The sequence below is a fragment of the Myotis yumanensis genome, unplaced genomic scaffold (genome assembly GCF_028538775.1).
Source record: "Myotis yumanensis isolate MYYU_CA2020_CCGP unplaced genomic scaffold, mMyoYum1.0.hap1 SCAF_2, whole genome shotgun sequence".
Classification (NCBI taxonomy): Eukaryota; Metazoa; Chordata; class Mammalia; order Chiroptera; family Vespertilionidae; genus Myotis; species Myotis yumanensis.
This window is the reverse complement of record NW_027223753.1, coordinates 210602761-210628853: the sequence shown is the minus strand read 5'-3', so window position 1 is coordinate 210628853 and position 26093 is coordinate 210602761. Positions and strand designations below refer to the sequence as shown.

Genomic DNA, 26093 nt, shown 5'->3' with positions numbered 1-26093 from the left:
CAGGGTGGTGGGGTCTCGGATCAAAAGAAGCTCGCACCAGGCGGAGGGCAGAGGAACCAGGCCAGCGGGGGTGGGGGTGGGAGAAGGGAGGAGGATGCTCACCTCCGGGTGCTTGCGTCGCATGTGTCTGCTCATGGAGGCCCTGGTGGACACCTTGGTCCCGCACAGCTGGCAGCTCTGTGCCTCGACCTTGTCATGCGTGAGCTGCACGTGCTTCTGCAGCATGTACTCGGTGACGTACTTCTTGTCACACACGGAGCAGGTCCACTGCTTGCCCACTACATGCGCACACACACACACACACACACACACAGAGGAAAAGACAAGCACAGGTGATCGGTGAGGTTGTCCCACAGCCTGCAGGGTAGGCAGGAGGGCGCCTCACCCTCTTGTGCTGCTGGTACCGTCCCTTGGTCAGGCCAAAGGGACAAGCACAGCCTGAGGTGAGCAGGACAGTGGCCTCTTCCCTCGCTGAGTGTGGAGCCACATCATTGCTCCAATGATTGAAAACTTAAGAATAGATATTTGAAAGTTGTACTGGACTGATTTTTAGGAGGCAACGGCCCACCACTGAGGCAGGACGGCACTCGATACCCTAAAACAGTCTGCAATGCAGGGTCACACAGCCACCCCGCTCCTCCAGGCCACACCCCGCTTACCTGTGTGGATGAGCTTGTGGGTCTCCATGGTGTTTCTCTCACTAAAAGTCTTTCCACACAATTCACACATGAAATCTTTAATCCCTGCAGAAAAAGGCACACTTAGCTTCAGATGGTCCACAGTGCTTCAGCCACACGCAGCGGGAGTCCTGTCCCTGACACAGTGGGTACTTGGAGAGGCTGCAGGAAGGTAGGTTGCCAGGAGACAGGCACTGAGCTGAGGCTTGGAAACTCTGCCCTCTGCAGGTGGCTTTGCAAGGTGCTTCAGGAAGGATGGAGGGTCAGTTTCAGCCCGGGGCCCACGGGATTGCCAGTCATTCCCAATGAGCAGAATCCAACTCAATGAGCTTTATTCTGCATTAGCTCATGACAAGGGAAGGCAGACGCCATGCTTATGAAACAGGCGGTTACCCATGTGCCCCCACAGGCCATCAGTTGGGGGCGATCATCCTGCTTGCCTGTGACCTGGGCAAGAATGTGGACGCGAGAAAGCCTCTTAAACAAAGGTTCCTCCAAAATGGAACAAGACAAGTGAGCGAAGGGCCCACCAACTGGGTGCTGCGAGTACATACAAAGCCCCCAGGAGGCACAGGGCCTGGGCTCATCGTGGCTGGAGGAGGGGCCGAAGGGGCAGTGGGTGCTGCAGCAGGGGGAGCGCGGAGGCTGGTACAGCAGAGCAGTATTGTGGAATGGTACAGTTTGCAGCACTAGAGGCGGGTTGGGACCCAGTCCTGGCGGAGCAAGAAAGCTTCCCGGAGAAGGTGAGGCAGGTAAGGGGCGCGCTTCCCAGGAAGACAAGGGCAGCGCACTCTGTGCAAGCCCAGTGCGCGGGGACCCAAGCCGACCTGCATGGTGGCCTGGACGGACAGCTGAGGCACACAGGGAAGCTGGGCCAGGCAGTGGCAGGACCCAAGGCCATCGTAGGGAGGACAGGGAACACGGTAGAGAGGCTCCTGCCAGCAATGTCCGGCTCAGACAAATCCCATCACCAGGGGCCAGCTCCCTTCTGTTCTGGTGTCCACCTGAGCGCCCCCTCACACACCCACGTCCACCCACACACAGGTCCCTGTTTACAAACGGGCTCACATGTGATGTTGCAGAGGCTGCTTTTCCTCCGTAAACTCTATGTCAACTACCGTGAATCTCATCGCTTCTGACAGCTGCGTTCTTTTTAATGGCTGCACGACTTAGCCATTGCCCTGCCGACAGACACTTAAGACGTCCCAGGATCTGAGGTCAGCTGTACAACCTCTGGGACCCTGCCTGCTCCCTTCCTAGGCACACATTCCCACGGGGAACGGCTGAGCAGGGCGAGGGCCGTGCAGAACTGGCAAGTGTCACCAAACTCACGCGGGTGAGTCTGGCAGTGCCTGGACTCCTGTGCGCATGCGCAGTGACACAAACCAGGGCGCCTAGGGGACGGACGGGACGCTTCCCAGATGCCCGCTGCTTCCCCGCACCTCCCAGGGCAGAGCTCGCTCGGACCCGGCCCGCTGGGAGCCAAGGACAGTGAGAAGCAGCCCGTGAGGCGCTCTTCCGGCCGTTTCGCACGAGGCCCAACGGTTGCCCGCACGCCGGCACCGGCCAGGACTCACCGATGTGCCGCTTGTAGTGCTTGAGCATGTTGACCTTCTGCGCGAACTTGCGGTGGCACTCCTTGCACTCGTACTCCTTGATGCCCTTGTGCAGCTTCATGTGGTGGCGCAGCGCGTGCTTAGTCTTCATGCCTGCGGACAGAGGCAGGTGGGCGCCCGCCACCCCCCTGCGCCACCGGGCCGCACCCTGGACCCCCCTACAGTGACCGTGCCCTGGACCCGTCTCCCCATGCTCAGGATCCCCTAACCACCCCTGTGCCCTGGATCCCCCCAGCGCCTGTGCCCGACCCCCCTCCAGTGCCCACACCCCAACCCTTGGGCAGGCACAGGTGTCAGGGACAGCGGAAAGAGGGACGGGAAGGCGGGCTCTGCTCTGAAAGGCTCTCCCACCAACAGGGAGCAGCTGCACCCCTGAAGGCCGGTTCCAGCGCCACGTGGGCGCGCCCGGGACCGTACCTTTCCCGCACTCGGCGCACAGGTACTCCCGGATGTTGTCGTGCACACGCATGTGCTCCTTCAGCATGTCCTTCCTGGCGAAGGACTTCCCACACTGCTCGCAGGCATGGCTCTTCACACCTACCAACAATGCACCCCCATGTCACTCCTGGAAGACCCGCAGGTGTGGTTAAGGCGGCAAGGCAGTAACTGGGAGGAAGGCAGCCTCCCCGCAGCCGGAAGCACGGGCCACCCCTCCCTCCACCGCCTCAGGGCCGTCCTCTAGGCTCGTTGGCAGGAGGCTCCGAGGACCTGGAGCAGGTGATGAGGCAGCGACGTGCTGGGAGCGGACACCGTGGCCAGGACATGAGAAGCGGGACCGAGGAATGCACCGAGGGAGACGATGTGTGACTGCTCTGCGCACGAAGCCCACAGACAAGGCGGTCCACCCCCTTCAGCCCGGGGCCCTGTGCCCGACAGGAACACCTACCCGTGTGGATGAGTTTATGCCGCTCCAGGTTCCCGATGCTGTTGAAGATCCGGCCGCAGATCTCGCAGGGGTGGATGTACCTGCAACCAGACAGAAGCCTCAGGGCGGCCCCACATGGGGGGACCCTGCAGCGGGCACACCTTTCCTAGGCACCGTGAGAACAAGAGATGAGACCAAAAGGCATAATGGAGATGGCAGAAGACAAGGACTGTAGGCTGTCGTGAACTTAATGTGCCCCCAATTCAAATCCACGCTTAAGCCCTGACCCTCAGTTCCCCAGAACGTGACTGTATTGGAGATCAGGGCTTAACAAGTGACCAAGTTGGAACGAGGTCTCTGGATGGGCCCTGAGCCAGTGTGACTGGTGTCCTTATGAAAGGGGAAGTGTGGGCACAGAGGCCTGGGTAGCGGGACGACCATGTGCGGACACGGGGAGATGAGGCCGTCTGTACGCCAAGGAGAGGGGCCTGGGGCAGATGCTCTCACAGTCGGAGGGAGGCACCTTGATCTCGGACCTCCGGCCTGTGCACTCTGTTCTGGCGACCGAACTGGCCACTGCAGCCAGTGCAGCCACAACCATCCACCCCCACTCAGGCTCAGAGCACTGGTTCCGGCTGCAGCCTGACGGGAGCTGGCCTTCAGGGACCCTGATCACTGGGGAAAGGGCTCCCGGTGGCTCCCCAGGCCTGTAATGCGCTGTTCATGCTGAGTCCTGGCAGGGGATGGGGCCGAGGCAGGACCAGTGGAGGACAGGTGGAGGACCCAGTGGGGTCGCAGAGCAGAGGGACTTGCCCCTTCAAGCATCGCTTCTCTGCACCTCCCTCGGGCACCTCCCTCAGGCACCACCCAGCGCTGAGCCCGCAGCCCCGGGAGCCTCACTTCTGCACGTTGGGGTCCGGCAGGTTCTCGCGGTGGATGACCATGTGGGCGTGGTAGGTGGCCTTCAGGGCGAAGCGCCGGTTGCAGGTGCTGCAGCCGTAGCCCTTCTCCTTGTGCACCTCCATGATGTGCTTCAGGTACTCCTTCCCACGGCCGAAGGTGAGCTGCGGACAGGTACATGCTCACCATTCGCCCAGTGCGGCGCTGCAGCTCAGCACGCACTGCCGCGCACCACGAGGCAGGGACGCTGGTGAGAGCCCGTCACCCTGGCAGGTGAGGAGGGCACTCCTCGGGCAGGGGCAACGCCGGCAAAACTGTGCAGCGGAGGATGTGAGGAGTGGACCCCAGCTCCTCCCGGGCCTCCGGACTCCTCTTCAGGCCTGACTGCCTCCTCTCCACCCCCTGACCTTCCTGACCTCACTCACACCCAAGGGTCCTGACAGGCTCACGGCAGGTGTCAGGATGGGCACATGGGCTGGTGCTCGCAGAGAACATGGCACCTGCACTCGACAGGAGTGAACTGTGCTTTCCTAGGCAGGGGACCCAGTGTAGGGACCGCCTTCACACAGCACGCTGCTGAGCCCGGGCTCTTTGAGGACAGAACCACCCCCTCTGAGCACGCCCCCCTTCCACGCATGGGGCAGGCTGTGGTGAAGAGCCACTGGTCCGAGGCGGGGAGGGAGGCCCCTCATGCGGCCGACCTCCAGGGAGCCAGATCCCACCGGGTGAGCCACACAGCCGTACACAGGCCAGTCGGGAGACTGGTTCCACAAGGATCGTGTGACAGTAGTGAGACCAGGCATCCTCCCCGAGAACCCAAGTGACCTGGGGCAGCCAGCAGGACAGTTTGTCTGCAAGTGGGCCACCACCTGGGACTCAGCTCACCGAGCCCGGGCCCGTCGGGTCCGCAGCCTGTTCCGAGCCTCCTTCCCCGACATTCCTGAGCGGCAGGTTACCTGGCACCTCTTGCAGCTGTACTTGTGAGGCTCCGAGTCTGCGCTCTCGTCAGAATTGTCGTCGTTCTCCTCTGAGGAGATCCCGATCTTGCCAATGAACTCTTCCCTTTGGTGGTCATCCATCAGCGCGATGTCCTGCAAAAGCCAGAGCCCGACTTCTAACGCGCGTGGCAAAGCGTTAACCGGCTACTTATCCACGGCAGCAGGGGGCTCACCCACGTGGAGAGGCAGCGCCTCTGCGGGGCAGGACGTCCTAGGAGCTCCCACCTGCTGCGTCCCGTGTGGGCCCCCTGCAGACACTCTCCCTTGGGTCACCCGCACACCCCACTCCCCTGACGGTAAACCCACCAGGCCCTGCTCACACTCAGATCATTCTGTGATGCGCAGCACCAACCCCGAGGGGTGGGCAGGGAGCAGCAGACTCCCTCCCGCGGGCCTGGTGTGAGCCTGGTGCTGCCTGAACCTGGGAACACCTAACGTCCCGGCCTCGACGGTGGCTTCTGTCAGTGGGGTGGGGTCAGTGGTCTCTAAGGCCTCCTCCTGTGGATGTGACCGGGCTCGCCCCGAAGTTTCTGAAGTTCCATTTACTTTTCTGCAAAAGTCTGCAAGGATCACTCCAGCAGTCACTCGCAGGCAGAAACACTGGGCATGAGCAGCCCGGGGGGCGAGCCTGGAGCTGAGGGAGCAGCGTGGCAGGAGCCAGCAGCCACCACTGGGAGGGAAGAGGGCTCGCCACGCTGTCTAGCAGCTCCTTCCAGCGGCCGCAGAGGGCGCTGCCCCTTTCCCTGCCACTGCCCATCCTCAGGCAGAGGCTGCCGGTCGCATGGCACTGAGGGCCACGTGTCATCAGTGAGCAAACTTGGAACCCAGAGAGGATGGGCTCCTTTGGAGAGCTCGCTCTCCCTCCCTCCGCGCCCTTGGCTGAAGCACGAGGTTTCAACAAGGGCCGCCGTTCCGTTTCTTCTACTGTGGACTCTCACATCGACTCAGACTGAACCCTAGTTTCCGTCAGCAAAGAGGGGCACCCTTATTTCAGAGAAGAACTGCCCGAGGAGGACTAGCACCTGCTTACAGACCACAGGCATGGGCACTCAGACCCGCGGGCCCGTCACCTATCGGGTCTAATTTAATGCTCATGGAAACCCACTGTCCATGGCAGGGCTCGGGGCCCCGTTTTACAGAGAGAAACGTGGAGGCTCAGAGGGGTGGCAGAACTGGTACCCACAGGTCCCGGCTGGGACATGGCTGGGTCCCAGGAGGTCCGAGCCCTTCTCCCCGAGGCGCTTCGCCCTCCTGGGGCCCTTCCTTCCTCCCCAGCTTGGCCCACATGGCTCTGCACCTGCACCGGGAGCCTCCCACACTCGTGCCTCACCCCCACTTTCTCCAGCATCTGCCCAGAGAAATCCCAACCTGCACTGGAGCTGGGAATTGCCCGTCACTGAGCTGCAGGCAGGCAGGTGACAAGGGTGAGCGCAGCTTCATCGGGGCCTCAGCACCTGCCATCCCTTTGTTTTCCCTGCATCTGCACTTCCTCTGCCCCGATGGCCCCGAGTCCTCGCTGCCTCCCCAGCTCCGGCCAACTCCTCACTTTCCTCGAGGCAGGGAGAAGGGGAGCAAACCCCAGCACCCATCCACCCGCGGGAGGCACCGGACTGGGAGCCCTGCAGTGGGGCTGACTGAGACCAGCAAACGGTCATGAGGCCGCATCTGACAAGAGGCGGGTGGCCAAGCGGACCAGTGGTCAGAACGCTGGCCCGAGGCCCCCATGCCCCGAGTGAGCTACCGGGACAGCGCGGCGCGGCGGGCACCTTGAAGTGGACGTGGATGTGGTCCCTGAGCACGTCCACACGGAAGAACTTGCGGCCGCAGATCTCGCAGGTGTACTTCTTGTCGCCGTGGGTCAGCAGGTGCTTGTTCATGTTGCTCCTGCAGGAGAATACCTGCGGGCGAAGAGGCGGACGTGGAGGCGCCACTCACAACACCGGTTTCGCGTAAACCGTAACCATAAACAGTTTCCGTTTCCTCTTGCAAAGGCAACAATGCTGGCACTGCTGCCACTGGCTGTCCCTGCGGCCATCGCTCCCCACTGTCCTGGCCTGGCAGCTGCTCACAGGACTGTGTGGCTGAGACCCAGCAACTACCCAAGCCCAGGCTGGTGGTTCTGTCCCCGACAACCCTAGCTTATAGGGGCAAGGAGCCCCCTGGGGAGCCACCCCTAAGGCCCCCGCAGTAAGTGCTCTGCAACCGAGAAGGACACGTTCTCTAGCCCTGGGCACACAGTGGGCCTCTGCACATTCTCGTCGTGGGAGGAGGGCCAAGGCCTGGAGCTCATTCACGAAGAACACCCCACTTCCGTGGCTCCCGCACGGGCTGACAGCACCGGGGGCTCTGGTGGGCAGTGCACTGCTGGACATTTAGGATCAAGCTAAGGAGTCGCCTGACACACCCTGAACGGATCTGCTCATAAGGGTGACGTCACACTTTGCTCACTCAGGGAACATGCCAGGAACCTCCGTGGCCACGCGGTTGTGGGTGCTGTCACTCAGAAATGCCACAGGGGAGACCAGCACCAGCAGACAGAATTAAGCCCCCAGGACCTCCCACTTCCCCGGTGAGCGGCTCCCATCTCTGCCAAAGGACACGTCACAGAGACGCTGAGGAGAGAGTGAGAGCGTGAGCACGCAGGTGGAGATGGTGGCCAACAAGGAAAAAGGCTTTAAAAGAGCAAACACTCATCCCTCAGCTCCCTCAGACCCGGCTCGACAGCAAAAGATCACAATGACAAGGCCACGAGTGAGTGGACACTGCAGCTTAGGACACCCCGAGTGTCCATGTCCCCCGGACCTTCCCCCAGACCTGCAGTGGGCAGAGCTCCGACTCGTCACCGCGGGAAGTGGTGAGCTGTGCGTTAGACTGCGGGGCAGCCCGGCGTTACCTTGCCACACACGGGGCATCCCGAAGGCTCCTTCTTGTAGCGGACCAGGCTTTCCCCGCTGGTCTCCAGGTCTTCTCTCTTCACTCGCCTGACGCCTGAAAGGCCCACCGCCCAAGCGAGAGGGTAAATACGTGATATTAGTCAGTTCTGCTGCAGCCCAGTGTCATTTCAGAGGACGGGAGACGGCTGCCCACAGTGTGGAGACATAAGAGTGAGTGGGGCGTCCCTGGGCTGTGATGTGAGCATCAGCGCTAACCGCTGCTCCTACAGGCTCCCAGGGGAGAGGAGACTGCAGCACCCACGGGTTCGGTGACAGGGTTCTTGCATCTGAAACATTTGGAAATACGAGGGCAGTGAGTGTTTCCCACTTTACAGCGTGGAAGATTATAACGAACGACCTAGAGGTGTCTGTGCCCGATGGAAAGGCTCAGGGAAAAGGCAGGCTTCTCGGAGACGGCTCTAAGCAGGCAGGCTTTTTATGAAAAAGAGGCTAATACTCATCCTTCAAATTAAACCAGTTGAATTAGGGCCAGGGTGCAAGGTCAGCTGATAACAAAATCCTTGTGGCTTTCAGGCATCGGGGGCCTCTTGGGGCACACAGAGGAGGAGCCAGGGAAAACCAGTCAGGGGCTCCCCAACGCCTCCGCCTGGGACAGGCTCCACGCACATGGCGGAGAGCTCACCGCGTCAGTTTCACAGTTTCCTTCCTACTCTCTATCATGTGGAGCATTTTGCCATAATACTCAAAAACTCTTTGAAAAGCTTTTAATGACTGCATAGCATTCAATCCTACAGAGAGCCTGGTTTCCATCACTCTCCCTCGTGAATACTTAGGACATTCCCAACTGTCCCTGTAGTTCCCACCTGACACTACAGATTCCTCCCTTTGCCTGGGCTGAATCCCCACAGCTTGATGACTCCATTGGGTGGTGGCAGGGCTTGTGACAACACGGCCCACTCCTCCCCCGTCCCTCAGGCGCCTGCCCTGCGCAGGGCACTCACCCTCCAGGTGCCTCCGCTGGTGGTCCAGCATGACGTCCTTGCGGTAGAACATCTTGTTGCAGACTTCACAAGCAAACTTCTTGTCCCCGTGCTTCTTCTTGTGCTTGGAGAGGTTGCTGTTGGTGGAGAAGAATCTGAAACACATCTCACATTGGAACGTCTTGTCATCTGTCCAGAAAGCAAGCAGACACAGCAGCTTTTAGGTCAATGGCATCGGATGCAGGCTCCATGGTGAGGCGGTGGGAATGGCAAGGGGCGCAGGTGAAGGGTGGAGATGCGTGAGGCCCACAAGGCCAGGAAGCCGGGTCACCTGTGCCACTGTCCAAGCACAGGCTGGAGGGCTGGTTCCTAAGATTTAGCTCGCCTCCTCTCACCACCAGCCCAGCCCGCATCCTCCGCCACCTCCTCTCCCCCACGGCATTCAACGATTCCGCCCAAGGAACCACAGTGCTCCACCGGGAACTGGACAGTCCCCACCTGCTCCCTCTGTGCCACTGCGCTCTCCCTCCAGGCGCCAGGACATCCCCTGAAGGCCTGCCCTGGGTGAGCACAGGCAGCAGGCATGGGGCACCTGCATGGCGCTAGCACCCCTCCAGCTGTCTGTCTTTCCTGGACCACCTGGACTCTCCCCTTGGCTCAGGGATCCCAGGGCCTCATGCCCAGCACAGGCCCCGACCCTCTCTGTGTTGTTCTGTGCTCTGCCCCTCACCCCACCCCCATCCAGGGGTCTGTCCTCCACACAAGCCCTGAAGGCAGCCCTCACTGCCCACAGCCCTCCTGGAGCACCAGCCCACGCCGGGTCCCCCTGCAGGTGGGCATGACAGAGTGGGTCACAGGGGCATCCCCCTTCAGAGGGAGGCCTCAGGACACACCGTGTCATCCTTGTTTCTGGGCCTGGGCTCCAGCCCGCTGACCTGCTCCTGGAGTCAGCAAACGTTTGCCAAACACACAGATCCCTGAGGCTGCACACAGCCCTGCTGTTTCCTACCATGAATCTGATGGTTCTCACTGTGCTGTACACGGAGCCCGTGGTGCGTTTAAGTACCCCCTGCCCCCCACACACCCAGGGTCTCAGACTGAGTCCTGGCAACACGTGGGCCACATTGTCCTCTGTGGGGGCCGACCTGGTGCTGTGAATGTCCTGCAGCATCACCACACACACACACACACACACACACACAGCCAGTGTGACAACCAAAATGTCCAGGCGGGGGGTTAGGTGACCCCAATGTGCAGCCCAGGTGCATCTACATGATCCCCTGTACACACACTTACATGTATGCAGTATGTGTGCTTACTATGCTTATTTCAGGGGCTATGTAATAGTCCACCTGGTTCCTTTACCACAATGTACTGCATTATTCTTTACTAGAGGCTCAGTGCACGAAATTCGTGCATGGGGGCGGGGGTCCCTCAGCCCAGCCTGCAACGATGCCAGCGTCCCTCACCCCGGCCTCCGGCCCGAGGCCCCTCCCCTCCCGCCGCGCGGTCGGGGCGCGGACGCTGGGCTTGTGTCGCCAGGGGCTTCTGCTGAATCCCCTGAGCATGGCTTCTTAGGGATGGGACCACCAGACCAAGGGCATCTGCATCTGCTTTGTGGAGGCCACACCGTTATTGGGCTGTCCCATCAGATCACAGAGACCCCCACCCACTCCAGGCCTGCAAAACCACCCAAGTGAGCTTCCCTCCTGGGCAGGTGCTAATAGCATAGGTGAGCTGCCCTCATGGGCAGGTACCCCCCTAGTGTGGAAGGTATAGTGTGCCCATGGCTTTAGCTTTCTCTCTCAGGAAGTCCCTCCAGCATATGGTGAGAAATCACCTGTAACTATTCCTGACCCATTTGTGGCCTCTGCTCAGGTAGAGGGAGTGAGCAGGGCTGTTGGGACGTCCCTCACTCAGGGTGGCTGCCCTACTCAGGTAGAAGGAGCGGGCAGGGCTTTCGGGACGTCCCTCACTCAGGGTGCGTTTCCTGTGTGGCATCCAAACACCAGTTTAGGAATGCAGATGGGCATCTGGCTCCAACAATAACTTTCTTCCACCAATAACCCTGGTGCCCTTGAGGTCTACATTTACCCATATATATAAAAGCCTATTTCAATGACCAAACAACAGGTCGACCGGTTGCTATGATGCACACTGACCACCAGGGGGGCAGATGCTCAATGCAGGAGCTGCCCCCTGGTGGTCAGTGCGCTCCCACAGCCGGCCAACCTCCCGCAGTCCCTCCCCCTGGCCAGCCAACCTCCTGCGGCCCCGATCACCAGCCAGGCTGAGGGACCCCACCAGTGCACGATTTATGCACCAGGCCTCTAGTGTTTTAATAAAATGCAGCCACTAAGAACAGATGCCTACCAGTTGGGTTCTGGTGAGGGTGTGGGTGCAGGGTCAACCAGAGATAAGACAGCAGATTTCTAGGAGAGCCAACCTGCATGGGAGCCTTTGCTATTCACTAGCGCAGTCTGATGGTCAAGGGCAGTTCAGGGACCACTCAGAAGAGTTACACCAACACCTGTCACACCCGGGGCCAGCCCTGCTGAGTGGAAGCATGAGAAAAACCCAGCAGACTATAGGTTTCAAAGCTTCTCCCTCACATTGGACAAATTCTTGGCTTAATGGTTTATGGAAGACACACATTTTCTTTTGTGAATAAATAAAAAAACATAATAGTATGCAAATACTGCATTTTGCAAATGAGCTCATATCCAGGCTTATCCTTTATTTTCCATCCAAAACTTCTACCCTTTGAAAGAGCATCTTGGGAAAAGAGAAGGTGCATTTCAGCTGCTGCTGTTACTTCCACATGACGAAGGAAAGGTCTGCTTTGTCAGAACTTTGACCCACTAGTAGCACCTGGGGCTCTGACTTCTGTTACTTTCTGCTTCACCTGTGTCCACAGAGACAGCTACAGAGGACACCTCCTCTTCCTGGGCCCTGAGTCACGCACCAAACACTGCACAGGTGCCACTCATGCTCCTGACACCCTGACAGCGCGCCCCATTCCTGCAGGCACGCAGATCTGCCAGTGGCCACACGGGCATCTTCCGACTCAGAACAGCCCAGGCTAAGGCCGGCTGCAGCTGGTGCAGCATGGAGACTGCTGGGGGACCCGCCCCAGATCTGGGGAGCACCTGGGTGCAGGGCTCATGATGCAGGTGTGCAGCACACAGGAAGTTTGTCCAAAAGCTGCCAAGGCCACTTAAAGCCACAGACTCAGATGCTGTGGAGCAGCTGGAGCTCAGGTGAAACAGGACTCGTCTGCCACTCAGAACAGTCCTGCCATGGGAGCAAGTGCCATGGGCGAGACATGCCAGGTTCCAGACAGGACCCTCCAACACGACAAACAAACAAACACATGAGCCAAGCAAGGGTTACCACGGGCGCTTCTGGGCAGGCGCTGGCTGCAGAGGGAGGGACCGTGGAGACTTAGCTAAGCTGGTTAAGGCTCCCCGGAGACCCACCTGACCAAGAACCCGCACAGATACAGTGACGCACACAGAGGGCCAACAGGAAAGGGTCGGTATCAAAGGCTAACCTGGTAGGTCGCTAAGCCGACTGCCACTGGTCCCCCCCTCTCCCGGGTGAGCTAGGGTTCCTGGAGAGAGGGAGAAGGCAAGTCACCCCGGTGCACAGGAGGAGCAGTGGGGACAGGGCGGGGCTTTCTCCAGGGGCTGGACTCCTAAGCCACTGCCTCCTGCTGCCCACGAGGATGTCTGTAGCACGAGTGCTTGCCAGCTGCCAGCTTGCCCACACACGGTGCCCAGCATGCTTGCCCAGACCCAGGGAGGCCCCCTCGGCACGGGCTCGTGGCAGCATGAGGAAATGAGGTTCCTGTCACTTTTGGAGATTGGTGGACAGAAGTGGACTCAGAACCACATGGTCTGGACCAGGGGTGGGCAAACTTTTTGACTCGAGGGCCACAATGGGTTCTTAAACTGGACCGGAGGGCCGGAACAAAAGCTTGGATGGAGTGTTTGTGTGAACTAATATAAATTCAAAGGAAACATCGTTACATAAAAGGGTACGGTCTTTTTTTTTTAGTTTTATTCATTTCAAACGGGCCGGATCCGGCCCGAGGGCCATAGTTTGCCCACGGCTGGTCTGGACACTGGCAGCTCCATGTAGAAGGGAGGCTAATGGTTCCGGAAGCCCCTTCCGACAAGTGAGAGACACCCCTGCAGGCACCACCCACCCACCTCTCCTTCTCACATGGTCCTAGCGCAAACCCGACACTGCTGCCCGCCACACTCAGCGAGGATGGCATGTGTGGGAACTCAAATGGGGGGCATGAGTAACAGGAAGTGGGAACATAAGTTCCTTTAGACCCGGGCTGTCTCCGTCTGTCTCTAGACCAGCTAATGACTGCTCAGAAGCAAAATGCGTGGTGGGGTTATTTGTTAACCCTACCTTTACCCACTCTGATGTTCCCCAGCTCCCACCCCGTCCCCTGGGACTCGACGCTGGCCGGGCCCGCTCACCTGTCCTGCAGTTGTGAAATTCCAGCGCGCTCTCGATGCGGAAGGTCTTCTCACAGGTGCCACACCGGTACCTGTACTCGCTGTCCACCTGGGCAGAGGGCAGCGCGTCAGTGAGAGGAGGAGCCCAGGGGAGGCTCAAGCAGAACGAGCTCCCTGAGGAAACATTCTAGCAACTTCCGTGTGTGTGGTTTACGACGTTTCTGTACTACTCTCCTACTCAGCTTAGGAACATGAAGAATGTTCACTCTTCCCGCCCCATTGCCCTAGAAAGAGCACCCCATACTCAGGCACCTGCACAGCCCCAAGGGCCACTTGCTCCCGCCAGGCCAGGCCACCTGGATGTGTCCAGAGCCGCCGGGCTCGGCCGCTGTGGTTCTCTCCTCTCCCCTGACTCTAACTTCTCTCCCCATCGGACTGTCTGGTCCGTGGCCTGCTTCTCCCGTAGCTGGGAGGAGAACAGTGGCTGCACACACCTCGTTCCTGCTGTGCTTGTAGGAAACATGCTGCTTTAGGCTCTCCTTGCGGCTGAACAGCTTCGCACACTCCTCACACTTGAACAGCTTGTCACCTACGGTGCCAACAAGAACAAGCCGGTCCATGACTGCAGCACGGCCAGAGACATGCGCGCCCTGGCCCTCCACGCGGGGCGGGCAGCCCCTGGGCCACGCCGCCCACAGAGAGGCTGGGACTCACCGTGCGAGCGCACGTGCCGGCTCAGGTTGCTGCTGTTCTGGAAGACCTTGCTGCAGGTGCCGCACTGGTACACCCGCCGGTGCTCCCCCAGCTGCCGGACCAGCTTCCGCCGGATGCCGTGCCGGGTGGAGAGAATCAGACTCCTCTTGAGGGTGATGCTGCCGCTCTGATGATGCGGGAACCTGCCAGGTGGACAGGGAACGGGAAGACAGGTGGGAGACTGAGTTCAAGGTTACAGTCATCTCGGAAAGGGTCTTTCCGAATCGTCCCTGCTCTATGGGAGAAAGGGGCCAAGCTCGGCATCACCCAGGGCCAGGGGCACCCAGAGGAGAGGCACCGTGAGCGGACCAGCCACATGTCTCACTGCGTTTACCTCAGGCCACCAGGAAGCGTCACACGCAATGTGCGCTTCAACTAGAGCAGCCAGGTCCCTGAGCTCTCCTCACGGGGTCAGGCCTCTACGGCTTTATATTCTCCCTGAACCGGATTTTTAAAATCTCATCTACTTGTGTGTTTCTGACTGTTTCCATGGAAACTCTCCAGGTACTCAGATAGACTGTAAATAAATAAACAGGTAACAGCATTTCTGACATGCCTTTGGTTTCAGTATTTCCACAGGTTCCCAGCCTACGAAGGACCAGGTGCACTTTGACAACAGAAAGGGGAACCCCAAAAAGAGCCAGTGGAGAAAAAAATTGCCACCAGCTTATTCAGCTTCAGGACAATAATTTCCCAAGAATGACAACAAAATACATTTTCCTTGTTCACTGAAAGAAAAAGGAAAACACAAAGTAAGGAAAGCAATTTATAGAAATTCCAATACAAAACTGCTTTATCACAGCAGCAATATGCATAACAGGAAGAGGGGAGGCAGCCCAAGTGCCACGGAAGCAGGAATGGACAAGCCAGTGTGGCCCACACCACAGCGACTGTCACTCAGCCCGAAGAGGGAGGACATTCTGACCGAGGCTGCACTTCGATGGGCCTGGAGAGCATCATGCCGAGTGGAGCAAGCCCATCACAGAAGGACCAATCCTGTGTGATCCCACTTACACGGGCACCTAGGCTGTTCAGATTCACAGACGGGGCTGGGGGAGGGGGTAAGGAATAATTATTTAATAATATGGAGTTTCAGTTCAAGGAAGATAAAGAAATTATGGAGATGGATGATGGTGAATGTATGTGAATGTATTTAAAACCACTGACCTGTACTCTTAAAAATTATGATGATAGTAAATTTCATGTTAGGTCTATTTTACCACAATAAAAATATTTTTCAAACTGTTTTCACAGTGGACGCCCCATTAAGCTCCTGGGTCCAGAGTGTTCCTGCTGCTTGTTCAGAAACACACTCAACCGCTTCCACCATGAGAAGCAAACCCCCACTCATCAGCCCCCCCCCCCCCCGCCCCACGAATTCGCTGCCCCCTCACTGCCTGCCCCGAGCGCTGTGGCAGGACTCACTTTGGCACTGAAGTGGCCTCGCTGGTGGTGGTGGTAGTGGTGGCCAGCTTCCCCAAGACCAGCTCCATGATGTGCTCGTCCGGCGCCGCAGGCACGGGCTCGTCCGGTGGCACCTCGGTGATGATCTCGGCCACTTGCTCTGGGCAGAAAGAATGGGACAGCCGCGTCACAGCTGGGCAGGGGCGGAACACAGCCAGCCAAGACGGCACGCCCGGGGGACACAGCCGGGCCAGGTGTACAGGGTTAACAAACAGAGAAAGGAAAACTAGCAATATTTTAGAATCTACATATTTATCTGTGTATATAGAAAATCAAAATGATATTCATAACTCAAAACTAGGTTATAAATTGTGATGCTTTTTTAAAACCACGGCAGTCCTAGCACTATTTCAATCCCTCAGCATACCAACCCAAACCAAAACATTTTCATATATATTGGGATCTTAAAATGTATTAAATTATGGTGACAGAGACTTAGAAATATTAATTTTGTTATTAGACAAGCCACCGTGAGTATGTTCAAAAGCAGATAACGGCAAGCACAAGAGTCAAATACGACATAACCACAGTAACAGGGACCCAGGTCCAAACCTCTGCACAAATGAAACACGGGAAGGTCACACACAAAAATTAGCACTGGTCCTCCCACTTGCTTCCCACATGCCTTCCTAATGCAACTAACCACTAGTGAACCCATCACTGAAGAGGCTCCTGCCCCTTCACTGGCCTGGCCTGTTTAGGGAAGGGACTGTGCAGGAAGTCTAACCCCTCAGGCCCTGTCGGGTCCACAGAGCACACCCTGCGAGCTCCGCCCCAGGGCCAGCCCTCACCTGCTGGCTCCGCCCCCAGGGCCAGCCCTCACCTGCTGGCTCCGCCCCCAGGGCCAGCCCTCACCTGCTGGCTCCGCCCCCAGGGCCAGCCCTCACCTCTGGCTCCGCCCCCAGGGCCAGCCCTCACCTGCTAGCTCCGCCCCAGGGCCAGCCCTCACCTGCTGGCTCCGCCCCCAGGGCCAGCCCTCACCTGCTGGCTCCGCCCCCAGGGCCAGCCCTCACCTCTGGCTCCGCCCCCAGGGCCAGCCCTCACCTCTGGCTCCGCCCCCAGGGCCAGCCCTCACCTGCTAGCTCCGCCCCCAGGGCCAGCCCTCACCTGCTGGCTCCGCCCCCAGGGCCAGCTCTCACCTGCGGGCTCCGCCCCCAGGGCCAGCCCTCACCTGCGGGCTCCTTGTCTTCAATGATGACCAAGGGCTGTTCTGGTTTCTGTTCTGGTTTCGAGGCTTTGGGTTTTCTCCCCCTTCGAGGCTTTTTCTTCTGCTCTTTGGCGGCACTGATGCTCTTGGGGACTGCAGGAGGCTCCCCCTGAGACCCGTCAGGTTCCTTCTCTGGAGCCCCTTCCTGCTGGCCAGCTGGGGGGAGGCTTTTGGTTTGTTCCAAGTGACCCAACAGATGCTCTGCAGGAGAGGGAGGCAGGTGCCCAGGGGCGCGAGGGAGCTGGTCAGTGTCCGCTCCCTCACCCACTGCTTGTTTCTGTTTTCAATTTTATTTGCTAATAGTGCGCCCTCTGCAGAGGTAAACTGTATTCCCACTGCGTTTGAAAAGAAAGCATTCCCACGCACCAAACAGACGACTATTTCAAGTCAGTCAGGTGATAAAAGCAGGGCAGTTCTGTACAGATAAAAGCCTGCGCCACAGGTACGTGCGAAGAGGACTGTGGAGGGCCATACCCACGTGTTCTCGCTCGATGGTAACAGTCAGGCAATTGTGATTTTTGTCTGTAAGCTTATTTGCTATTTTCTAATTTTTCCACAATAAATACATAACATGATTACTTAAAAATGTAACCTCTAAGACGAAAAGAGAAATATTCAATTTGTGATAAACTGTCTTTAAAAACACTGCATAAAGCAAAAGAACAAAAACTGTGCTTTATTTTCAACTGAAGAAGCCCTCAGAGGCCTCCCAGGACAAGAAAGCTGGACGAGAGTGGCCACAGTCCCAATGAAGGTGAGTCCGGCACAGACCAGCTGGCCCGCAGGGCAGCAGGAAGGAGGAGGGAGGACGGATGGGAGGACGGGACTAACGCACGCTGATGACAGAAGGCACCTGGGTGCTCACTGGGGCCCAGGGCTGATTCTTCCTGTTGTAAAGCTCCACTGGGCCGACTCAGGTGCTGTGTGTAAAGTGGCCATTACGCCTTCATTTGTCCCATTGGAGGGACACTGTGCTGGGTGCGTGCCCTCAGGAACGAGTGAGAAAAAGAAAATTACACAGCGAACACCACGCTGTGTGACACGTCATAGGAAGGGTTTGGCAGTTCAGCCGCACAGCAGAACAAGGTAACAACGAGTGCACTGGCTGCAAACACTTGGAAAGACTAGATAAAATACAGACTTCTCCCCGCAACTATACTACATGCTGAGCTTAAGAGCGAGAAGACCTCGCGATGCCAGATACGCAGAGGGGCTTCAAGCCAAAGTGTAAAAGCACGAGCTGGGGGAGGCACTGGGCTGGGGGAGGCACTGGGCTGGGGGAGGCACTGGGCTGGGGGAGGCACTGGGCGGGGCTGGGGGAGGCACTGGGTCAGGGGCGGGGGGGGGGGGGGGGAGGCGGAGGCACTGGGTGGGGGGCACTGGGCGGGGCTTGTTCCGAAGGCACGCAGGTCTGGGAGACAGGCTTCAGAGCCCAACGGCTCACTGAAGCCAGGGAGCCTCCCATGGCCATGCGTTTTGCTGTCCAAAAGGGATGGTGTGCAAGAGAACCCACATCACAGTGACTTCAACAGAGGGCTTTCAAAGCTCTGACTCAACAACCTGCCCCCCGCCCCCCGAGCGCCCCCGCCCCCCCCCCCCCCCCCCCCCCCCCCCCCCCGCCTTACCATTCAGGAGCTGCAGCTCCAGGAAGGTGGCGGAACACACTTTACACACCCACTGGCTCGGCTCTGATTCCACTGGGGTGCTGCTTTCCGGGGTGCCTGCAGCTTCAAAAGAGAGACAGGGTGACCCACAGCAGTTCATCTGTCCACGAAGCCCAGCCCAGCAGAATGCACCTGTCCTACAGGTGACGCTGACAACAGCGATCGCTCACGGACCACTTTCGATGGTCCAGGCTCCATTCTGTTCTCGGAATGTCCTCGTTTCACACATGAGGACACGGCGCTCCGAGAGCCACCGCCGCCTGATGCAGGGTTTGTCTCCAGTCACAGAAACGTGTCTTCCTCCAAGAAGCCGGCCTAGTGGACCAGGCCCATCCTTCACACAACCTCAAGAAAAAAACACGCATCCTACAGACAACAAACTCCTCAATCTCTCATCGGCTCACACAACAAGGGACCCAAAACAGCCAGGCAGTGTGCGCTGAGCCTGGTGTGGCCGCTGCCTCGGCCCAGCGCTGTCCACCACTGGGTGCAGCGATAGAAATACTCTGTACCCTGCTGTCCCGGACAACGGCCACGCGTGCTCGTGTCCCAGAGGAACTGAAGTCTTACATCCATTTCATTTGAATTTGGATTTAAACAGCCCCCCGGGGCAGGTGGCTGTGTCCAGGCAGTGCCTCCAGTCCTTCCTTGCAGAACCACAGGGGCTAAGGAGGGAGAAGATGACTAGGCTCCGTGGAGGACAGAGGGAAGCCCTGCTCTGAGGAGGGGAACTGCAGCTCCTTTAAAAAAATTACGGGTGCTCTCGTGGGACCTAAATGTTGGGGCCCTGATCCCCTGATCTTCTGGCCCGGCCTGGTTTCTCTAACCCTGCCTGGCTGCATCAGGGCTGGACCGGGGCCATGAGCCCTCACCACCACGTCCACTCTTGACACTATACAGCCTGTGTTGACACTCATGGGCCACTCGCACAGCAGCTCCTGAGCCCTTAACTGCATCACCCAGAGTTGAGACTGCTCGTGCATTCGGTATCGGGGAAAAGGAGGCAGAGGCAGCGCAGGGGCCTGGGCAGCTGCTATGTCACTCGTTTACCGACGGCCTGGCACACAGAGGGGAGAGTCACCAGCGCTGCCAGGGCTACATGAACATTCAACAGGTAGTGCTCTCAGGAGGAAAAGAAATAAAGAATTCAACTAACCAAATAGGTAAGAGTAGGCAATAACTTTCAATGCATTTCCAGAAATACTTGCTTGCCATTTGTCACAAAACAGAAAACCATAAAAAGTGTTTCTAAAATTTTAGAGTACCTAAGTTGCTTACTTCTTTTCCCAACTCAGAGCCTTGCTTGGGGTGAGCCTGCCTTCCAGTTTATGCTGGTTGTCCTGACATAATTATTTTTTAAAAAATATATTTTATTGATTTTTTTTTTTACAGAGAGGAAGGGAGAGGGATAGAGAGTTAGAAACATCAATGAGAGAGAAACATCGATCAGCTGCCTCCTGCACACCTCCTACTGGGGATGTGCCTGCAACCAAGGTACATGCCCTAGACTGGAATCAAACCTGGGACCTTTCAGTCTGCAGGCTAACGCTCTATCCACTGAGACGAACTGGTGAGGGCCTGACATAATTATTAAGTGCCCCCCATTCTCAGAAGCGTAGAGGAGGAACCAGCCACCTTGTATTCCTGAGAATCATTAGGACTAATTTCATTAAAATGTATTGTCTCCAAAATCAGCTCCAGATGAAAGAAAGACTCTCCAGCAGGTAAAAAGACACAGGACAACTGTAACGCCGATAAGTGGCACCAGGCTCTGCTTTGAGCTTGACCTTGAAAGTCGTGAGGGGTGCGCCATCATCCAGGACACAAATGACAAGGTCAGCCTCTAACAACCCAAATGCTGACGTGCCGTCTGGGCTGCTCCCAGGCACACACGGCGTCAGCTGCCTGTGCCACAAGGAATCAGGCACAAGGAAACCAGGTCAGAAAGAGCTCGGTGATCTTGGACGGGTTAACAGTGCCCAGTGTCAGCCGTGTCACGGGGTCTCGGGGCCGTGGAAAGGACCCGTGTCACCAAGACAGGAAAGATTTTTTAAGTTGAAGACAGCATTTTATTTATTTATTTATTTAGTCACTCAACTTTTACTTATTTATTTTTCCTGGACCCCGGTTTGTCAAGTACGCACTTTGATTTGCTTTTCCAATAGAAACATCGGGTTTGAGCCAATCACATGTATGACTGTCACGGGGTATTTCTTTGCGCACACATACATGTGTGCACACACCCCGATTCTGGAGGAGCTGCAAGGTGACAGCCCCACTCGGGAGCAGATTCCTCCATCTCCTGCGCTGGGACAGGGCAGGCTCCTCACCCTCTCTCTTCGGTTTCCTCTGCCCAAACCAGGGACAATGAGCAACCTCAGAGGACGAGGAGGAGGCACTGTGTGGAGAGCGCGAAGGACTTACTGCAGCAGAGATAAGAGACACAAGTTCCCACCAGCAGACGTCTGGCTCGGGTGTGGGCTCTAACTGTCTATCAGCTGGGATATGTAACAAGCAGAACAACAGACCCGGCCAAGTGGGGTCAAGACCACCCCCTTTGTTCTCCCCACACACAGCCAGCTCACCAGCACAATTCCTCACTAACGTCGGGTTCCTGTGTGCAGCCAAGAGGCCCTCGGTCCCCACGGCGAGGCTCCCACTTACCGTGGACACTGGAGCAGGCCTGCTTCAGCATGGGCTTGTCCATCTTCTTGGCGTAAAAGGCCGCGTACCACACGCGCAGCTCGGTGCCCGGGGGGATGTCCCTCGAGGTGGTGAAGTACACGTCGTTGTCGTGCTGGTAGGCCGTCAGGTTCTGGTGCTCGGGCTCCACCGCCGGCCGCACCAGCATCATCCAGTTGCAGTCATCCTCGTTGGAGGTGTCAAAGCACACGGGGTGCCCATCCTTCTGGAACACCTGAGGGGAGCACGCCCGCCAGGGGCCAAGGAGGATCCTGTTACCCACCAGTCTGTGTGTCAGCGTGTGGGGGGGATGCAGGGGGGGTAGGGGGCTAAGCAGTCTAGACCCCTGGTCGGCAAACTGCGGCTCGCGAGCCACATGCGGCTCTTTGGCCCCTTGAGTGTGGCTCTTCCACAAAATCCCACAAAATACCACGTGCGGGCGCGCACGTACAGTCCAATTGAAACTTCGTGGCATCGGTATTTTGTGGAAGAGCCACACTCAAGGGGCCAAAGAGCCGCATGTGGCTCTCGAGCCGCAGTTTGCCGACCACGGGTCTAGACAGTTCTACTGTGGAGGACACATGAAGCTCTGTACTGGTCCTGTGTAGGGGTTTACAGTAGCTAGGAGTGTCTTATACAGGTCAGGCAGGTCACAGGCAACAGACAGCAGTAGACATAGTGAAAGATCCAGTTGTCATAGGGAGAGCCAAGTTCTACGCCTGGCCCAGGTGGGGACTGGAACACCAGAGCTCCACACCTGGTCCAGGCGCCACTGGGACACTTGAGTTCTATGCACGGCCCAGCTGGAAACTGGAACACCTGATTTTGAGCTGTGGTCTAGGTGGGTTCCTGGGTAGTCCTGTTAGTGGCCCAGGTGGCACAGGGAAACCTGAGGTGTACTCCTAGGCCAAGAGTGACCAGGAGGCCTGAGGTCTCTGCATGACCGAGCAGGGAAGCGGGACATCTGAGGTCTACTCGAGGCCTACTCCTGGAGTGGGCAACAACATCTGAGTTCTTCTCTTGGTCTCGGTGGCATCAGGACATCTGAGTTCTATTCCTTGTTCAGGTGTCATCAGAACAGCTGGGTTCTACTCCTAGCACACACGTCATTGAGGCGTCTGAGCTCTACCCCTTGTCCAGGCATCATCGGGACAGCTGAGTTCTAAATATGACCTCGTTGGGAATTAGAATGCCTGAGCTCTACTCCTGGCCCAGGTGGGAACTGGAACACCTGCGCTCTACACCTGGGTCAGGTGACATTGGGACACCTGAGTTCTACCCACGGCCCAGTTAGGAACTGGGATGCTGGGGTTTTACTCATGGTCCAGGTGTCACTGGGATACTGAGCTCTACACCTGGTCCAGGTGCCATCGAGTCACCTGAGTTCTAAGCATAGCTCAGTTGGGAACTGGGACACCTGAATTCTACACCTGGTCCAGGTGTCACTGGGACACTTGAGGCCCACACGTGTCCCAGCTTGGAATCGGATGTTAGGTTGTACTCGTGGTCCGATGGGCACCGGGACACGTGAGCTCTCCTGGCTCTATCACAGGGTGCTCAGTGACATTGGCCAAGTCCCTCAGTCTTTACTGGGTGCGCCCTCAGCTGCAAACCAGCACTGTTCCTTGTGGGTTAAAGGCAGGCAGGGAGCAGGCGGAGAAACTTAAATATTCTGAAGTTCAAAGTAACCACACAGTACAGGGCTCTTGTCCCCTATTTCCTGATGCCTTGTGACCTCCTCCCTGGAGGAGGGGTCTCTCCCCTCTCCTGGGCGCTTCCTGTAGGGGCTGGAGGCCCCTCTGAGGACGAAGCCCTCGGACACTAGAGGGGAGGGCCGAAGGGCCACCAGGTACCCAATGACCCCGCCGGGTGTGGAGTGCGCTCCCAGTGGGCCCCGCCCTCCCTCCGGTGGCATAAAGCGCTCCAGGCACACAGGTGCCAATGCTGAGCCTATACTGAGAACAGCTCATGCCAGAGACAGACCTTCAGAATCGAGTCACTGACAGAAACCAAGACGGGCACCAAGGACTTGTTCAAAGGGGCTTGGCCCTCGGAGACTGTGTATCGTGTGGCCCGGGTCCCCTGGAGGATGGCAGCCAACAGCCTCGCTTTCTCTCCTTTCTCTCTTCCCTTGTGAACATCAGTGCCTTTCCTTTCCCCGTTGTGCTGAAATCTGCCTGATAAGTTCCATCTTCCAAGCCCCAAACCGGAGGTGATCTATTCATCTCTGGCCCTAAACGTGGATCTCTGCTCAGGGTCCCCGAGGAAAGTCCTTTCTGTGCGTAATGCTGCCCCAGCTCCCTGCTCCTCCACTGTCTCGTTCACAGGCTCGCTGGGGGCGTGGCCATGCGGGGCCCAGGGACAGAGCCATGAACAGCACGCGGGCCCCGGCCTCCTGGAGCTCCCACGGGTCTTACTCTCCGTGGCTAAGCCCTCCCCGCTCCTTCCATTTTGTTTTCTCACTTTCACACAAAAGCTGTCCTATCCTCGTCTGACGGGCTTTTGAGAGCTGCCAGGCTTTGTGCCAGTGTCTCTTCGCTGCCCACCTTCTTCAGAAAGAGCTTGGCAAGTACATGCGCTCTGCACAGTGTGACGGTAACAGTCCGACACGCCACTGCGACCAGTGGCAGAACTGTCACCTCCTGCAGCCTGCAACGTCCACCCGGGTTGGAACAGAAGCGGCGGCGTTTGGGGCACCTCCTGCAGACACTTTAAATGCACTCTCTCTCGTGTTTGTGAAGCTGAAAATTATAGGAAGCAGCCTTTTGTTGGAAATTACGCAGAACGTTTCCCGGACATCTGTGAGCCACTGCACTCGGTGGCTATGCTGCCCCCTGGCACGGAGGACGGTCATACAGCACGGGCTCCCAGCACCGTGGGCACAGCCTTTACCTTCAGCGGGAACGCAGACTCCTTCTCCCACTTGGCGACTCTCCTCGACTCAAAGGGACCGAACTGCGTTCGCTTGACGAGCTGCGTTACAGCAAACACGCCTTCGGCTCCATCTTCCAGTCGTCTGATCTCCAAGTTGGAAGGAAGGGATGACCTAGACATGGAACAAAATAAGTCCTTGTCCCGGCCAGTGTGGCTCAGTGGTTGAGCATTGACCTGTGAACCAGGAGGTCACAGTTCGATTCCCGATCAGGGCATATGCCCAGGTTGCGGGTTCAATCCCCAGTGTGGGGCGTGCAGGAGGCAGCCGATCAATGATTCTCTCTCATCATTGATGTTTCTATCTCTTTCCCTCTCTCTTCCTCTCTGAAATCAATAAAAATATATTTTAAAAAAACAACCAAAATAAACCAAGTCCCTGAGCGTCATCGGCTGGGGCAGCCACTCACACCAGGACACAGACGGTTATGAGATGAAAAGCTGGCTCCCAGGACCACCCAGGGCACACGAAGGAGGGCCACTTTACTAAAGGACAGTTACAATCCCCGTCCACCAGAGACAGAGCCAACAACAGGGGCTCCGGGTGTGGGGTGTGACGGGCCAACAGGGATGGCGCAGGCGGCTCTCACCAGCGAAGCAGAGTCCAGGGAGAGAGGACTACGGCAGCTTCGGGACGAAGGGCCACGTGGAAAGTGCCACGAGAAAGAAAGAGCCACGAGTTCCAAAGGCCAGAGAAGGCTTCCAGCTGGGCTGAACCACCGGTTTCATGGAGGGTGCGGGCTCTTTAACTAAACCAGGAGAAGGTCAAGGGTGGGGTGCTGGAGGAGAGGGCACGTGGCTGGGACTCCAGCACCAGCCACAGCATCAGCGAGCCGGAGGAACCCAAGGATGGAGGGTCCCACTGCGGGACGGATGGCTCCCCGTGGAGTTTTGTGGGCACAGGCAGCCGCTGGAGGTTTTGGGGGAGCACTGATCCAATCTCTACTTTAGGCAAAAATATTATCTCTTTGTTTTGAGAAGGTAACTCACAGCGAGGAAAAGGAACTAAATGAAGAGGCTGGAAAACCAGGTGGGAGGCTTCTAGAAACAGCACTGATAAGATGAGGATAGTGCAGGGTGGGCAAACTTTTTGACTCGAGGGCCACAATGGGTTCTTAAACTGGACCGGAGGGCCGGAACAAAAGCATGGATGGAGTGTTTGTGTGAACTGATATAAATTTAAAGTAAACATCATTACATAAAAGGGTACGGTCTTTTTTTTTTAGTTTTATTCATTTCAAACGGGTCAGATCCGGCCCGCGGGCCGTAGTTTGCCCACGGCTGGGACAGTGCCTCCCTGTGCGGCACTAGACCGTGTATAATGAGCACAGTGATCTCACAGGTACTGCTATTCTGTTTTGTCTACAGCTGAGGCAACTGAGGTGCAGAGAGAAGGCCTCATCCAAGTTCAAAGAGCTGCCGGGTGTCCGCCTGGGCTGTGAACCGGCAGTCACTCACCCTTGCTCACCCCAGTGGCACAGCCCCCACAGGGGCACAGCACGGCAGAGCCACTAGACCTGCAGGTGCTTTTCCAGAAGCTGCCATGGCTCTGCCTTGCTACCTGCACTCACTGCTGCCTCTACGCCAGCCCACCTTGCCCATAGTGGGCACCTGATGGTAGGAGGCGGGCCTACATTCGGGCCACGGGGAAACCGTGCGAAGAGACCTACAACTTGGCCGTCGCTCCTCGACCCATAAACCAACTCAACCAACCAGCTCTTCCACGGCACCACCTGGGTCTCAGTGTGGCTGCTCAGAATCATGAACGAGACACAGACATTCCCTCTGAAGCGTGACACACGCCTCGGCTCCTCCTGGCAGCACGCCACTCAGTTCACAGGGGACGGAAATCACAGGTGCCCCTGGGAGCTGAGGACGGTCCTTCTCACGACAAGTCAGTCCCCTCCTTCCGCTGTTTCCTCCCTTTGTGCAGACAAGAGGCTGCCAGGCCCTCCCCCCAGCCAGGCCCTCCCCCTCCCCCGAGCCA

General features: G+C 57.6%; 1 protein-coding gene across 2 annotated transcripts in view; it reads right to left on the bottom strand.

The window, feature by feature from the left end:
- PRDM15 (PR/SET domain 15) overlaps positions 1–26093 on the bottom strand; it is a 46679-nt gene that overhangs the window by 7982 nt on the left and 12604 nt on the right. The window contains exons 4-22 of one of the 2 annotated variants that reach the window (XM_070407159.1): positions 24068–24221; positions 21158–21410; positions 18455–18556; positions 16794–17030; positions 15584–15722; positions 14120–14301; positions 13900–13994; positions 13427–13514; positions 12484–12543; positions 8952–9119; positions 7950–8044; positions 6823–6954; positions 5015–5149; positions 4059–4222; positions 3180–3259; positions 2711–2830; positions 2255–2386; positions 660–743; positions 103–278 (exon numbers count right to left, since the gene is read on the bottom strand). In XM_070407159.1, the coding sequence (XP_070263260.1) occupies positions 103–278; positions 660–743; positions 2255–2386; positions 2711–2830; positions 3180–3259; positions 4059–4222; positions 5015–5149; positions 6823–6954; positions 7950–8044; positions 8952–9119; positions 12484–12543; positions 13427–13514; positions 13900–13994; positions 14120–14301; positions 15584–15722; positions 16794–17030; positions 18455–18556; positions 21158–21410; positions 24068–24221 (2596 nt within the window). The remainder of the gene's footprint in view (positions 1–102; positions 279–659; positions 744–2254; positions 2387–2710; positions 2831–3179; positions 3260–4058; positions 4223–5014; positions 5150–6822; positions 6955–7949; positions 8045–8951; positions 9120–12483; positions 12544–13426; positions 13515–13899; positions 13995–14119; positions 14302–15583; positions 15723–16793; positions 17031–18454; positions 18557–21157; positions 21411–24067; positions 24222–26093) is intronic. The other variant, XM_070407158.1, reaches the window with a different exon arrangement.